Below are 12654 nucleotides of genomic sequence, written 5' to 3'. Positions count from 1 at the left end.
TCGATTGACATCGGCTTTCTCGGCCCCCCAAGCAATCCATGCCTCTCACCTTTTCTGGCTGGAGCACAATACTGCCAAGGCCTCGCAGACTGAGCCGACGTACAATAGGATTTTTATCTTGGGTCCATTCCATGAGCTGTGCCTGGAGCTCTGATTTTGTCAGTATTATGTCAATGGAAGGACTCTGGAGAAACTGAAAAGAGCCAAGTCAGCATCAGGTTGAGGAGCAGAGGTCTTCCTGTGGGGTCTGTTCCCTGGACAGTCATCTTTACCAAATGACCACTTACTCTTACACAAAGTCTCTGGTGTGTAGGGAGCCAGGTGCTGCTCTTTCAGTTGGTTCATTCCCAGAAGTTAGACTCATGCACAAGTCACAAATTACTCCCTCGGGAAAGGGGAATCTCCAGGCCCCACTGAGTGCCATGGAGCGCCCCCTGGGTCAGAAGAAAAGCAGAACCCCAGGAAAAGGTGAGGAGAGAAGCATGGCCTTGGGGCACCGGAGAAACATCTCCTCTTGTCACATGATCCCATCTAGGCACACCAAACCAGGAGCGATCTCACCCTGTCTCTCCCTCCTTCTCTGTGCCATGCCCCACAACCATCAATGTGCGGAGAGGAGCTAGCTGGCTGTAAGGCTGCTAAGCTGCTGACAGTGTGCCCAGAGCTTACTGGCCTGTGCTGCTCTCCAGAAAGCTCACTCGTGCCTGTCAACTACTGAATTTCATCTCAGTGCAGAAAGTCATGGAGATATTTCTCTGCTCCTCCTCCTCCTCCTCCCTTTGGACAATGGTGACGGCCTGTCTGAAAATTGCAGGGAGCTGAGGGTTCTCAAACTCGATCATGGCTCTGGAACATGGAACAGAAAGACCCTTGTGGTTATCAAAGGGGAGAGAGAGTTCCTCTCTAGTTGCTGGGCTGAGATGGCAGCCTGGAACAGAGGAATATTTCATAGGGAAACTTTGGGCTCCTACCTTGCAATCACGCCAACAACATGCGAGTAGTAATTGCGGGAGGCTATCATGTCCCAACCCTGCTGAAACTCGATGCTGGCAAATTCCTTCCAGTATGCAGGCATGGAAAAAAGAGTCTTCACAGCCTCAACTGACGTGCTAATGACAAAAAAATTCCAAAATCAGGCAACGAGATCAGCCCCAAGCACGGCAAATCTGCACAAGCCCTGGCACACACAGCACGGTCAACAGGAGCTAACCTCCCCGAGGATAGATCCAGTATGATCTCATGGTGCTTCCCTGCCCAATGGGCCCTGTGGACACTGCAGGTTCATTGAGTTTGTAACCACTTAGTGACACTGTAGCTTTTTAAGGTGGTTGGTGTCATCACTCAATGAGGTTGACTACTTGATTCTTTACTGTGGCAGGTAACAGGACTCAAGCAGGCATGTGGGGCCAGATCCTTTCTTGGTGTAGGCGAGCAAAGCTTTGTCTTCTGGCGCTCTCTTTTTGCCATGTAGATGGAGGCCCCGAACTGTGTCCACAGAACCAGTTGAACTGGTCCCCCTGCCTCCTGTCTACCTGTGACACTGACATCCTGCATGCCTGGCCCCATGTGCTGCTGGTGTGGCTCTGTCTGCGTTCTGGGACGGAGGCCCAGAGATTTGCTCAGCAGGCCCTGATAAAAGCCCCAACACTTTGGCATGTGGCACATGTGGACGGCTGCACAAACATGACTGCTGCCTCACCGTGTAGCGCAAGCAGCTGGCCTGTGGACGGCATCAGATGAGTGAGTGTGACTCACGCAGAGGATGAGCATCTGGGGATACATTTCCAGGATGACTTCTCGGTATCCCCATAGGAAAAGGACCTCGTAAATGGTCCTCATTGCCTGGAGTGGGGAGAGAATTTCACTCAGCTATCCCAATCTGCCACCTGCCCCCATTGCCACTCGCTATTGTCCTTTTGTCATGTCTCATTTCCTCCCCAGCCTATTACAAAACAGGATTGGCTCCTGAGAGGGGAGGAGACATTTGGAGGCTCCTGAACCTTCACCCGTTCCTGGAACGGAAGCAGGATGGAGCCCTACGGAAAGGTCAGAAGAGTCTGGATGACGTTGTTCCCCATTATTTCTCATAATGGTGCAGACCCTGTGCTTTGGATTTCCAGCCGTGACTGGACGGGCTGAAACCATCCTGAGGAGATCCATTCTCATAGCCCCAGTGTTTCTGGCCCAGTCAAAAGTGGCGGACATCTCATGATCCTGTGCTGGGAAGATTTCTAGTGACAATTTACAGAGCCAGAAACCTGGATACTGCCAAGAGACACCCGAACTGCACCTGCTCACTAAAGGGCCACCTAGAGCAGAACAACAGAGCCAGGGTACTAGCAGATAAACCACTTCAGATCCATAACTTTTACCTGGGGGAGACGTTTTTAACACCTCTTTGGTTTGATTGGAAGTGGCCAGGACACACCAAGGCCTGGTCTGCACTACAGAGTTAGGTCAAGGCAAGGCCCCTCACTCTGCATCACCCTAACTATGGAATTTCCTTTCCATCGGAAGAACTGCCCCTTGGTGCCAAATTCATAACTCCACCTCCACAAGTGGCAGAGTGTCCAGGTCGAAGCGGTTAGGTCGATAGAGTGTCAGTGTAGACACAACGTCGCGTAGGTCAACTGGCTTTCAGGAGCCTTCCCACAATGCCCCACCCTGACCATACAATCGAGACGACCGCTTCTGGTGAGGACGTGCATTTGCGACACAAGCAGCAAAGTGCGGACACACACAAGGGATGGAATTGCTGTGGAGTCTGTGTGCCGAGGTATAGCAGGTCAGCTTCATTGTGTAGTGGAGCCGTGGCCTGAAACTAAGAAGGGGTGAATCTCCCCCACACAAACAGATGCACCATCCTCCCTGCGGAGGTGGGTTCTCAGAGTGACATCTCAAATCTCACTTACAGTCAGAGACACATTGCCGCTCTTCTCCTCCCGGCGTCTCTGCTGGAGCTTGTCCAGCAGCTGCTGCAGCACCTCCCTGGGGAGCTGTGGTTCTTCACCCAAGGCCTTCCACAGCTCAATGGCACATCTGCAGATTGAGAAAGAGAAGTCAGACCTTCCCTGCTTGGCCACCTCTTGCCCTCCCCAGGGAGAGGCTTGCAAAGCGGGCAGGAAAGGCGTCTCTCAGAGGAGACACCGACATGCAGGGAGGCTGAGACAGGGCAAGTCCCATCAGAGAAGGTTGTATTTATTCCTTTCCCCTAATGGGTTATTGTTCCTGAAGCTAGCACCACTGTTTCCAGGACAGTGACCATGTCCCGACCACAGAGTGACCACCACAGTGTGACCACCAGACTGTGCAACATTTTGCTCTCAGACACTAGGGTCAGTCCCGAGGAACTTGCCTGACCTCATTGGAGTTACTCTGGCTATTTGAGGGTGTAACTGAGCCAGCGTTTGGCCAAATGTCTCTCAGCAGCTCAATGCTAGTGCAGTGTGATGGACGGGGTCAGACACTGAGTGAGAACATGCCCTGATAGGAGAGAGTTGAGGAGCTGGGAAGGGAAGATTGTATTGCCCAATGTGACAGAGCTGGAAGGAAACTAGTACTGAAATCCTCCTCCTCTCTTCTCTCCATTCTTGCTGATCTAAGTACTGCTGGTCCCCCCAGGCATCTGCAGAGGAAGACTGCAGACAGATCCAAAAGGCTTCCAGTGATTTGACTTCCAAGTTTGATGAGGAAGGTCGGACATGGTGGTCAAGCCTTGGGGACACAGAGAACTAGGTTGGACAAAGCAAGAGCAAATGGCCTGGATTTAAGCTCCTCAGGAAGCTTGACTGAAATTCTTTGCCAACGCTGCCAAGTTTCTATAGCTTCTGAGTACAGACCCCGGAAAGCACTGAGGCTGCTTCAAGGAATTCAGACCTGAAAGGTTTACAAATCAAACACTCAAATCAATGTGAAACCCAACACTGTATTACTCTGGTAACTGAACTGGGCAAGAAATTCAGTTTCTTTCAAGCTGCTCTTCAATTTGTTCTACAGTGTGACACAAATTTGTCTATGGTCAGTGCAGAACTGCATTGCATAGGATGTCGAGGAAAGCTGGAGTTTTGACCTCTCGCTAGAGTCCAGTTGGGTTTCACGGCCCCTAGTCACATGGGGATTGTTTTATAAACTCCTCAGCTGGATGACTCTGCAAAGTGATTGGCAATAACCAGCAGAACTCAGGGTTCACAACATCTTGAGATGAAAAGAGGCACTCATCCCTCTCAGAGCTGTTATTGCCAGCTGACTGCAGACTCAGGCAGGCTGCACCACAATTTTTTTTGTTTTCTTTTGTTTTTTGGGGGATTTTTTTGGCAAAAATAAGGGCTGGAACTTTCTGTCTGAAGAGATTTACCTCTGCTGCGCAGCTCCTTAAGGATGAGTGCATTTTTCCACCACTTCCTCAGCCATGGAATAACTAGAGATCTGACTACACGTTAACAATCCTGCACTGGTCCCCAGAGACAGACAGATGGGCCTCATGGGCCTCTTCCATCTCTACCTTCTCTCACGCAATAAGGAGCAGCCAGACCTCATGACCCAGGAATGAGGAGTGAGTCCCAAAATCATTGATTGGCCCTGTTCTGGATGGGAGAGGAAGTGGGGTGACCCATAGAAATCAGGACAATGCTGGAATTCTCCAGAAAAGTGGCACGTCTCCATCCTGGGGAATGCAGGAGGAGGGTTGGTTCCTCAGTGGCTGGGCCTGGGCATCCCCTCTTAGTGGGCATAGACAGCTCTCTGCACAGCAGAAATCTCCCTCTAACTGTGTGAGCCTGACGGCCCCTTCCTGGATTATGGCCTGTCAGTAGAAGCAGGAAAAGAAATAATGGCCTGAGGTGATAAGAGAGCAGCTCCCTACCTGTCTGATGACAGATTGTGTGCGCCACACAGCACAGAACCACTTCCTGGGGGTGTGAACGAGCCAGCAAGGCCGTGGCTCTCAGCGCTGTTTTTCTGGTTCTGGGATGACGGACATTGTCCAGCTAGATTAAGATACGTCCCACAACGTCTCCAACCTGGAAGAATGCCAGAAAGTTGAGGGATGGATTTATCAATGAGTGGCCTCCTCCCAGGTAACTCCTCCTGGAAGCCCTGCCAGCCGCCTCTCACCTCCGTTGCTCATCTTGGCTCCTCCATAATCTGAAGAAAGAGGCTTTGACAAATCCAGGAACCCCAGCCTTCCTGAGGTCTGGTTTAGCACCTTAGAGCTCAGAAACACACAAAAGTCTTCCCCAAAACCTTACCGTGGGCACAGCCCAAACTCCCCTGATGTCCCAGGGCCTTCCCTGCCTTAGCAAACTGCTCTCAGCTCTGCTCTCAAGAGCTTCCCTGCAGGAGCCTTTCCTCCATCTCTGCAACTTCCTATTTCTCTTTCTAGCACAATCAGTTCCTCCAGGCCCGTGCTTCTCAACCCAGTTTCCATTGTGGGCCCCATATGTGTTGTGTGGGGCACATCCAATAGCTCCTGTTTGGCCCTGAGGATGTCCCTGGCAGAGAAGCGCTGCTCCAGACCCAGCTGGTTCTCCTGATGTACCCCAGAGCACATCCTAGTGATGGCAGGCAGGGCTAGTTGGATGGGGCTAGCCAGCTCCAGGTCCCAGCCCTAAGGAGAACCTCTACGCTGCAGGATTTTAAAACCTGCCGTAACAAATCTCATAGCCAGGTCTCTAACCTCAGACTCAGGGTATGGCACTGGGAACAGCAGTGCAGACATGCTGACTTGGGCTGGAGCCTGGGCTGTGAAGCCCCCTCCTCCCCAGTCTTCAGAGCTCAAGTTCCAGTCCAAGCCCAGAAGAGGCTGCATTGCCGTTTGGCGCCACAGTGCCAGCCCTGGGAGCCCAAGTCCATAGGGCCAGGCTTTACGGCTCCTGCTGCAGAGTTTGCAGCACAGGGTAGACAGACCCGAAAGGGACAAGCCGCCCCCTCGGGCTCTTCCATGAGGAAATAGTCATTGCTCTTTCCTTTCTTGAACAAGGAGCAGGAGCTACCATTTCTTTCTTGAACAAGGAGCAGGGCCGGTGCTACCATTTAGGCAGCCTAGGCAATTGCCTAGGGCACCAGAATAATTGGTGGGCGCTGTTTTGCTGGAGGGGGCAGCAGGCGGTTCCGGTGGAGCTGCCGCAGTGGTGCCTGTGGACTGTCGGCTGCTCATGCGGCTCCAGTGGACCACCAGCAGGCACCACTGCGGCAGCTCCACCGGAGCTGCAGACCAGCAGACCCTCCGCAGGCACCACTGCAGCAGCTGTACCGGAGCTGCAGGACCAGTGCGCAGCGCGCCGAAATTGCCATCCTCCTAGGGCGCTGAAACTCCTAACGTCGTTCCTGGAGCTACAACCCGGGTGGCTGGATTCTTTTGCCCTGTTCTGCTAGCAGGAGTTAGAGCACTGCACAAATCAATCTGCTGATTGAGGGGCCGTTTGTTAACTTTCCGCTGGGACCTGCTGGAAACAGGGAACTGGCCAGAGACAGGGACGACCTCCAGGAAACCCCAGGAACAGGCAGGTTTGAGGAGGAAGCTCAGGCTGAGGATTCTGTTTGTTTATGAGTCTCTGAGTTTCCAGGAAAGCCAAAGCCCAGGAGGGGAAATAGTCTGACTTAAGTGCCATGGACAGGCAGTATCTGGGGAAGGGCAGGAATGTCACCTATTTCCAGGCCGAGTGATTGAAGGCAACATTTAAAGGATTTTAGGGAACGTGAACCCTGATTCCTTTCTCGATAACTGCGCAGGCTTGGGCAAGTCAAGGAGCTCTCTGGGCTTCAGTTTCCTCAGGTATCAAATGGGTTGAATGCCTTCTTCCCAGGAAGGCGGTGGAGCTTCATTAATCAGGGGGAATAATGACCCTGAGAGCCTTCTACCCAGGGGATGTAGACATGAAGTCTGCTAGAAACCTCCGTAGGCCAATCTAATTGACGGAGGAGGCACTCAGATCCTGTGGGGATGGGCAACAGGATCTCAGCTTGGGAGAGACAGAGAGAAAAGTGCAAAGCCAAATTCCTCCTGATCCTTCAGGTGGAAAAACAAGGCCCCACAGTATGTCTGAGGAAACCATGTCTGCTCCTGGAGCCCAATGTGGAGGCCCATGGGCAGACTAGGTATGTGCTGCGCTGCCAGGGCTGGGGCTATCGCTCCCCTTCAGTGGGGCTGGGCTGTCCTCAGGGACGTGTCAGAGCTCCAGCGGGCAGAGAACGCGTCAAACACCTGACGCCGCAGATCCCTGTGGCCAAGCCATGAATGGAAAGGGGCAGAGCCGACCTTCACAGCACCATGTCCGTGTGTCCAAAGAACGGTTTCCTAGGAGAGGAAATTCTCCCCTCCCCCTCTCTGCGCAGCATCCCCCTGCCCCACGGTGGGAGTCTCTTACTCTCTCCATCTTGTCTGCCTGTAGAGATACAATGGTCCTCAGCTCTTCCTCGGCGGCTTGAAATCGCTCCAGGGTGGGTGTTGTCAGACCCTTCAGGACTCTCATCAGTGGGTCTTGGAGCTGGGCTGAGGGAAGCTGCTCCCTGGGGGTCTGCAATGAACAGGGACAAAGCCCATTGGGACTGAGTATTTCCATTGCTCAGCTGCCCTGGAACAGTGTGTCCCCGCGGGAGGCTGGCAGCACCCAGTGAGCGTGGAGACTGCGGCTGAGCCCTTTTCTTAACAAACTTCAACAGGTGCCAAGGTTTCCTCAGTCATTCATACACTTCCCCCTCCCTCTGTGCCTGAGAAGAGATGGGAGCCTCTCAGCGAGTACTGGGACCCCAAGGGCCACCTCATTTCCCCCCTATCTAGCCCCTTCTCCCAGGAAGCCCAGCTTTTGCTGAGGAAACCTCATTGGCCTGCAAAGCCCATTCAAGTTGCTTGCTGAGTGCAGCCGAGAGGTCACTGGAGAAACTGCCCCATGTCCCATCCCACCCCGAGCGCCTGAGCAGATTGGCTCAGCAACTCCAGCAGCCCACAGTGTCTATGAGGCAAGGACGGAGAACATGGCCCAAATGGAAAGGCCTCTTCCTTCCCCACCTCGCAGCATGTGGTGCTGCCACAAAAGAGGCAGGAATCGCCGGCAGGACAGAAAGTAGCTTTGACTGAAGGAGCAAGTCTGCCTGGCTGGGGAGAATCCCAAACCATGGGCGTCTGGGGCCAGACCCCCGTGGGTCAGAACTCACTGGACACAATGTTACTGCAGGGGGCCTGGTTCCAGGAGCACCTAAATCCAGGGTCTGGGGTGCTGGAGGCCTTTGCCCTGTTGTCTCAGGCACCTCCAGAGTGTTACTGCAGCTGGCCTGCGTGGCTAGATTAGCACCGGGTGTCCTGGATGCCAGCAGCTGAGGACGCAGTAGAGCACACCATAGATACTCCAGCCCCCTGGCATGTAACAAGCTCCCAGAATTGCAGACTGTTGTATGTGCTGCAGGGTGCTCTGTCACTAATCATAAGAGTTACGAAGGCATCTAGATGCCTGGCAGATGTTGGCAGAGTGGATCCAACCTGGGACCTCGGGAGCTTAGTATGGGAGCCTCTACCACATGCGTTAAAACCCAACTGGCTGTTAGCTAAGGCTCTAGAGCAGACTCCTTTCATCTCTGTCTCTAGGTGGTCCTGGTGCCACTAGACGGGCCAGAACACCACACCCAGCAGGTGTGTGGGTTACCCCTCCAAGTGCAGGGAGGGGCCTGGTAGGATTTTCCCCACTGCCTGTGTCCCATGGAGAGAGCATCAGAATCAGGCACTTCTGTGAATCCCACTAAGCACCTCTGAACTTCTTGAGGTGCCTGAACCCCTTTGTCAAGCTGGGCCTCGTTCAAGCAACCAAGAGAAACTCGTAAAGCCTGGCTGGAGCCGATCGCACATGAAGAGTGTTTCTTTTCAGCTCTCTGAGCAAGGGGCAGGTAGGTCTCCTGTCCGAGATCCCAGCTCCAGGAGATATTAATACACACAGCAGGGGATGCTTTCCATTAGCACAAGACAAAGCGTCATTACAATGGTCATATGGGAGCTGCTTGGTAATGAGGGGCTGGGAGTGCGCTCTTCTTCCTGCTCTTCTGGGCTCCCTTTTTCCCACTTCCCTTGCGACTCAGATGCCTCCTTCTTCGTCCCTGGAGCAGAAAGAAACATTTGTAACATTTCCCTTTTCCATGTAGTATCCCTGGTTTACAGTGGATGGAAGTCGGGCCCAGAGCCCTGAAGCGACTTGCCCAGGGTCAGAGTGAAGGTCGTTGGCAGAGCTAAGCAGAGAACTCCGATCTCATGGCTCTTCGCTGGGGGCTTTTACCACACGAGGCTTCCTCTGACCTAGGGGCCAGTGTTTTTTGCCGTGGTGTATTCTACTCATCCCCTCCCCTTGCACACCTGCCCTGTCAGTGTTAGTGTCAATGTTAGTTAGTGTCAATGTTAGTACTCCCCACCCTGCTGTGCCAGACCCCCAGAGGGAGGTGACCTGACACACTCAGCTCTCCCCACCTCAGCGATGGACCTCCCCCACCCTCGCCAAGGGGTTCTGGCTCTAAATGGATTCCAGACTCTGTGGTACCCATCCCTGTCCCGTGAGAAGGCCCTGATGTATAAGGCTTGTAGGGTAACTGGTGTGAGTATTTCTCACATGCTCCTCGCTAACCATGTGGATTGAATCCTCACCTGTACGATCTAGTTCAACTTTTCCTGTATCATCCTGCAGCTTCACCTCCTCTGACTCCCCCTGGTTCTCAGCTGCTATCTTCTTGCGAGACAAGTGCGTCCACCTTCTTTGTGAGGAAATTGTTCTCTCCTCTTCCCTATCTGCCATCGAGGTGTCAGATTGGCTACAGACACAGAGTCTTTTCATGCCTGACAGGATGGACCATGAGCATTTCCTTCTGTGGGGCTTCTCTGGCAAGGCTTGTTCTTGCTGGCTGAAGTCAAAGCATGCCTCCATTGCTGCAGGTTGGACAAGCACTTTGTGCACATGGTTCTCTCTGTGCTCCCTAGAGGCGAGTCTTTGGAAAAAGAAATGAAGCCTGGAATGGAAAGAAGGAGGAAATGGGTTTTTCTGTCATTCTGTAAAGGAAGGGAATTAGTTTGTCCAGGATTCACAGGTCCAGGAGACGGGTCTTTTGAAGCCATCTGCTACTCTAATTGCCAGGATAGGTTCTTACAACCAAGAACATAAGCAACACAAGACCGCCCATCCTGGGTCAAACCAAAGATCCATCTAGCCCAGTATCCTGTCTTCAGACAATTGCCAGTGCCCCAGAGGGAATGAACAATATACATAGATTAGACAATCAATTACATGAGACAAAAGGTTTCTATTCACAACTGGGAGGCAAGGAGTGCATTGGGGCAACTCCAGAGGAAATACTATTTATGGAGATATGAGACTAAATTCTGCACCAGTTTTGTTCTCTTTCCTTTAGGCCTGTTCTTGCTGGCTGAAGTCAAAGCATGCCTCCACCAGTTTTGTTCTCTTTCCTTTCCAGACATGCATCTGACTAAGTGGGTATTCACCCACGAAAGCTCATGCTCCAAAACGTCTGTTAGTCTATAAGGTGCCACAGGACTCTTTGCTACTTTCCTTTAGGTGATAGCCATGGAAATTCACCCCCACTCGTGTGCTGAGGGATAAAACAGTGGAAATCTGCCTCCAGAGAAGGTGAAAGGCTGGCGCAGGAGGGAGCTGAAAGATGCCGACATTCTAATCAAAACGGAATGCTGAGAACTGACTGTTGCAACACTGGCCCCCACCAGTCCCTGGGACGAGGGTGGCCGACCTGAGCCTGAGAAGGAGCCAGAATTTACCACTGAACATTGCCAAAGAGCCACAGTAATATGTCAGCAACCCCCCATCCGCTACCCCCCCAACCCCCATCACCTCCCGCCCATGGGCAGCTCCACCAATCAGTGCCTCCCCCTCCCTCTCCACTCCTCCCAGCCGCTGCAATCAGTTGTTTTGCAGTGCGCAGGAGGCTGTGGTGGGGAGAGGGGAGGATGGAGGGCATGGCAGTCTCGGGGGGAAGGGGCAGGGGCTTTGGGGGAAGGGGTGGGGTGGTGGCAGGAGCTGGGGCAGAGCAGGGGGTAGAGCAGTGAGCACCCCACAGCATATTGGAAAGTCAGCATCTGTAGCTCCAGCCTCAGAGTCAGCGTCTATGCAAGGAGCCACGGAGTAACCTCTGAAGAGCCGCATGTGGCTCCGGAGCCACAGGTTGTCCACCCCTGGGCTAAGAGAAGGAGGCACCAACCTGTCATGTGCGATCTAAGGAGCAGGAACAGAATCTGGGAATTACCTTCTGTAAAAACTCATCTTCTTTCGAAATCCTGTGGAAATAGCTGATTCAAGAAGTTGTTGAGAGATGGCTAGTACGCGTCTATCAGCAGCTCCTTGGGTCACCAGCCATTGTCAACCAAGCCAGTTGGCAGACTGAAGGCAGGGCAAGAATGCTGAAGCAGAACATTCTTTGCTGTTGGGATACGTGACATCACAACAAACTTAACCATAAACACCTCTGGACACGCACCCAGAGAGACACGCACGCAGAAGAGTTAGTAACATTAACAACACTGAGACACTCACCCAAAATCTCTAGGAATTTTGATTTTGGGAAGGGGGATTATAGACACCGATTGCACAAGTGCTCTGGGCATGAAGCACCCACAAGAAAAAATGAGCAGGTGCTTAACACCCACTGGGAGCCAAGCTGTGCCCTCCCCACAGTGCTTCTCGCCCGCCAGTGGCCCCAGTGAGCAACTCCTCCTGCTCCCTCCCAGCACTTCCTGCCCACCACAAAACAGCTCTTTCATGGAATTCAGGATGCTGCAGGAGGGTAGGGGTGGAGCGGGGACATGACATACTTGGGGGAGGAGATGGGAAAGAGACGGGGTGGGGGTTTGGAAAAAGGAGTGGGATTGAAGCCAGGCGGGGGTGGAACAGGGTTAGGAAGATTGGGGACAGGGGTTTAGAGGAAGGGGTTGATTTGGGGGTGAGGCAGGGCAGACCAGGGAAAAGGTGGGGAGGTGCTTTGGGGAAGAGGTGGAGTGGGAGAGGGACCTGGGGCAGAGCGGGAGTTGAGCACCACTAGCCAGAGGGGAAGTTGGTGCCTACTGAGGGGATGAACAAAGAACTGGTAGAATCACAGAAGATGAGGTTTGGAAGGGACCTCAAGAGGTCATCCAGCCCAACCCCCTGCTCATGGCAGGACCAACACCAACTAAATCATCCCAGTTAAGGCTTTGTCGTGCTGGGCCTTAAAAACCTCTAAGGATGGAGATTCCACCACCTCCCTAGGGAACCCATTCCAGTGCTTCACCACCCTCCTAGTGAAATAGTGTTTCATAATATCCAGCCTAGACCTCCCCCACTGTAACTTGAGACCATTGCTCCTTGTTCTGTCTTCTGCCACCACTGAGAACAGCGGAGCCCCATCCTCTTCAGACCCCTCCCTTCAGGTAGCTGAAGGCTGCTATGAAATCCACCCTCACTCTCCTCTTCTGCAGACTAAACAAGCGCCAGTCCCCTGGTCATTTTCCTTGCCCTCTGCTGGACTCTCTCCAACTTGTCCACATCATTTCTGTAGTGGGGTGGCCCCAAACTGGACGCAATACTCCAGATGTGGCCTCACCAGTGCTGAATAGAGGGAAATAATCACCTCCCTCGATCTGCTGGCAATGGTCCTACTAATGCAGCCCAATATGCCGTT

General features: G+C 53.0%; 1 protein-coding gene across 1 annotated transcript; it reads right to left on the bottom strand.

The window, feature by feature from the left end:
• Nucleotides 1–707: 707 nt before the first annotated feature.
• On the bottom strand, nucleotides 708–9988 carry LOC127036947 (maestro heat-like repeat family member 5). The gene is made up of 7 exons (XM_050928232.1): nucleotides 9620–9988; nucleotides 8966–9081; nucleotides 7207–7514; nucleotides 2913–3039; nucleotides 1700–1842; nucleotides 972–1109; nucleotides 708–846 (listed from the first exon to the last, which is right to left on the bottom strand). Exons 1-7 carry the CDS (start codon nucleotides 9894–9896, stop codon nucleotides 708–710), a joined length of 1248 nt encoding a protein of 415 aa, XP_050784189.1. The 5' UTR covers nucleotides 9897–9988.
• Between the last annotated feature and the right edge of the window lie 2666 nt (nucleotides 9989–12654).

The sequence above is a fragment of the Gopherus flavomarginatus genome, chromosome 18, assembly GCF_025201925.1.
Source record: "Gopherus flavomarginatus isolate rGopFla2 chromosome 18, rGopFla2.mat.asm, whole genome shotgun sequence".
In the NCBI taxonomy this organism is placed as follows: Eukaryota; Metazoa; Chordata; order Testudines; family Testudinidae; genus Gopherus; species Gopherus flavomarginatus.
The sequence above is the reverse complement of the archived record's forward strand: the minus strand, read 5'-3'. Positions and strand labels throughout refer to the sequence as shown.

Bases quoted from the DNA above. Each gene is read 5' to 3' on its own strand.
- LOC127036947 (XM_050928232.1), bottom strand. From the start codon at position 9,896: ATGGAGGCATGCTTTGACTTCAGCCAGCAAGAACAAGCCTTGCCAGAG. The intron at 7,515-8,965 runs GTAATGACGCTT...TGTTCATTGCAG, and splicing joins GCAGCTCCCATATGACCATT to ACCCCCAGGGAGCAGCTTCC. The intron at 3,040-7,206 runs GTCAGGTGTTTG...CTCAATCTGCAG, and splicing joins TGGCCACAGGGATCTGCGGC to ATGTGCCATTGAGCTGTGGA.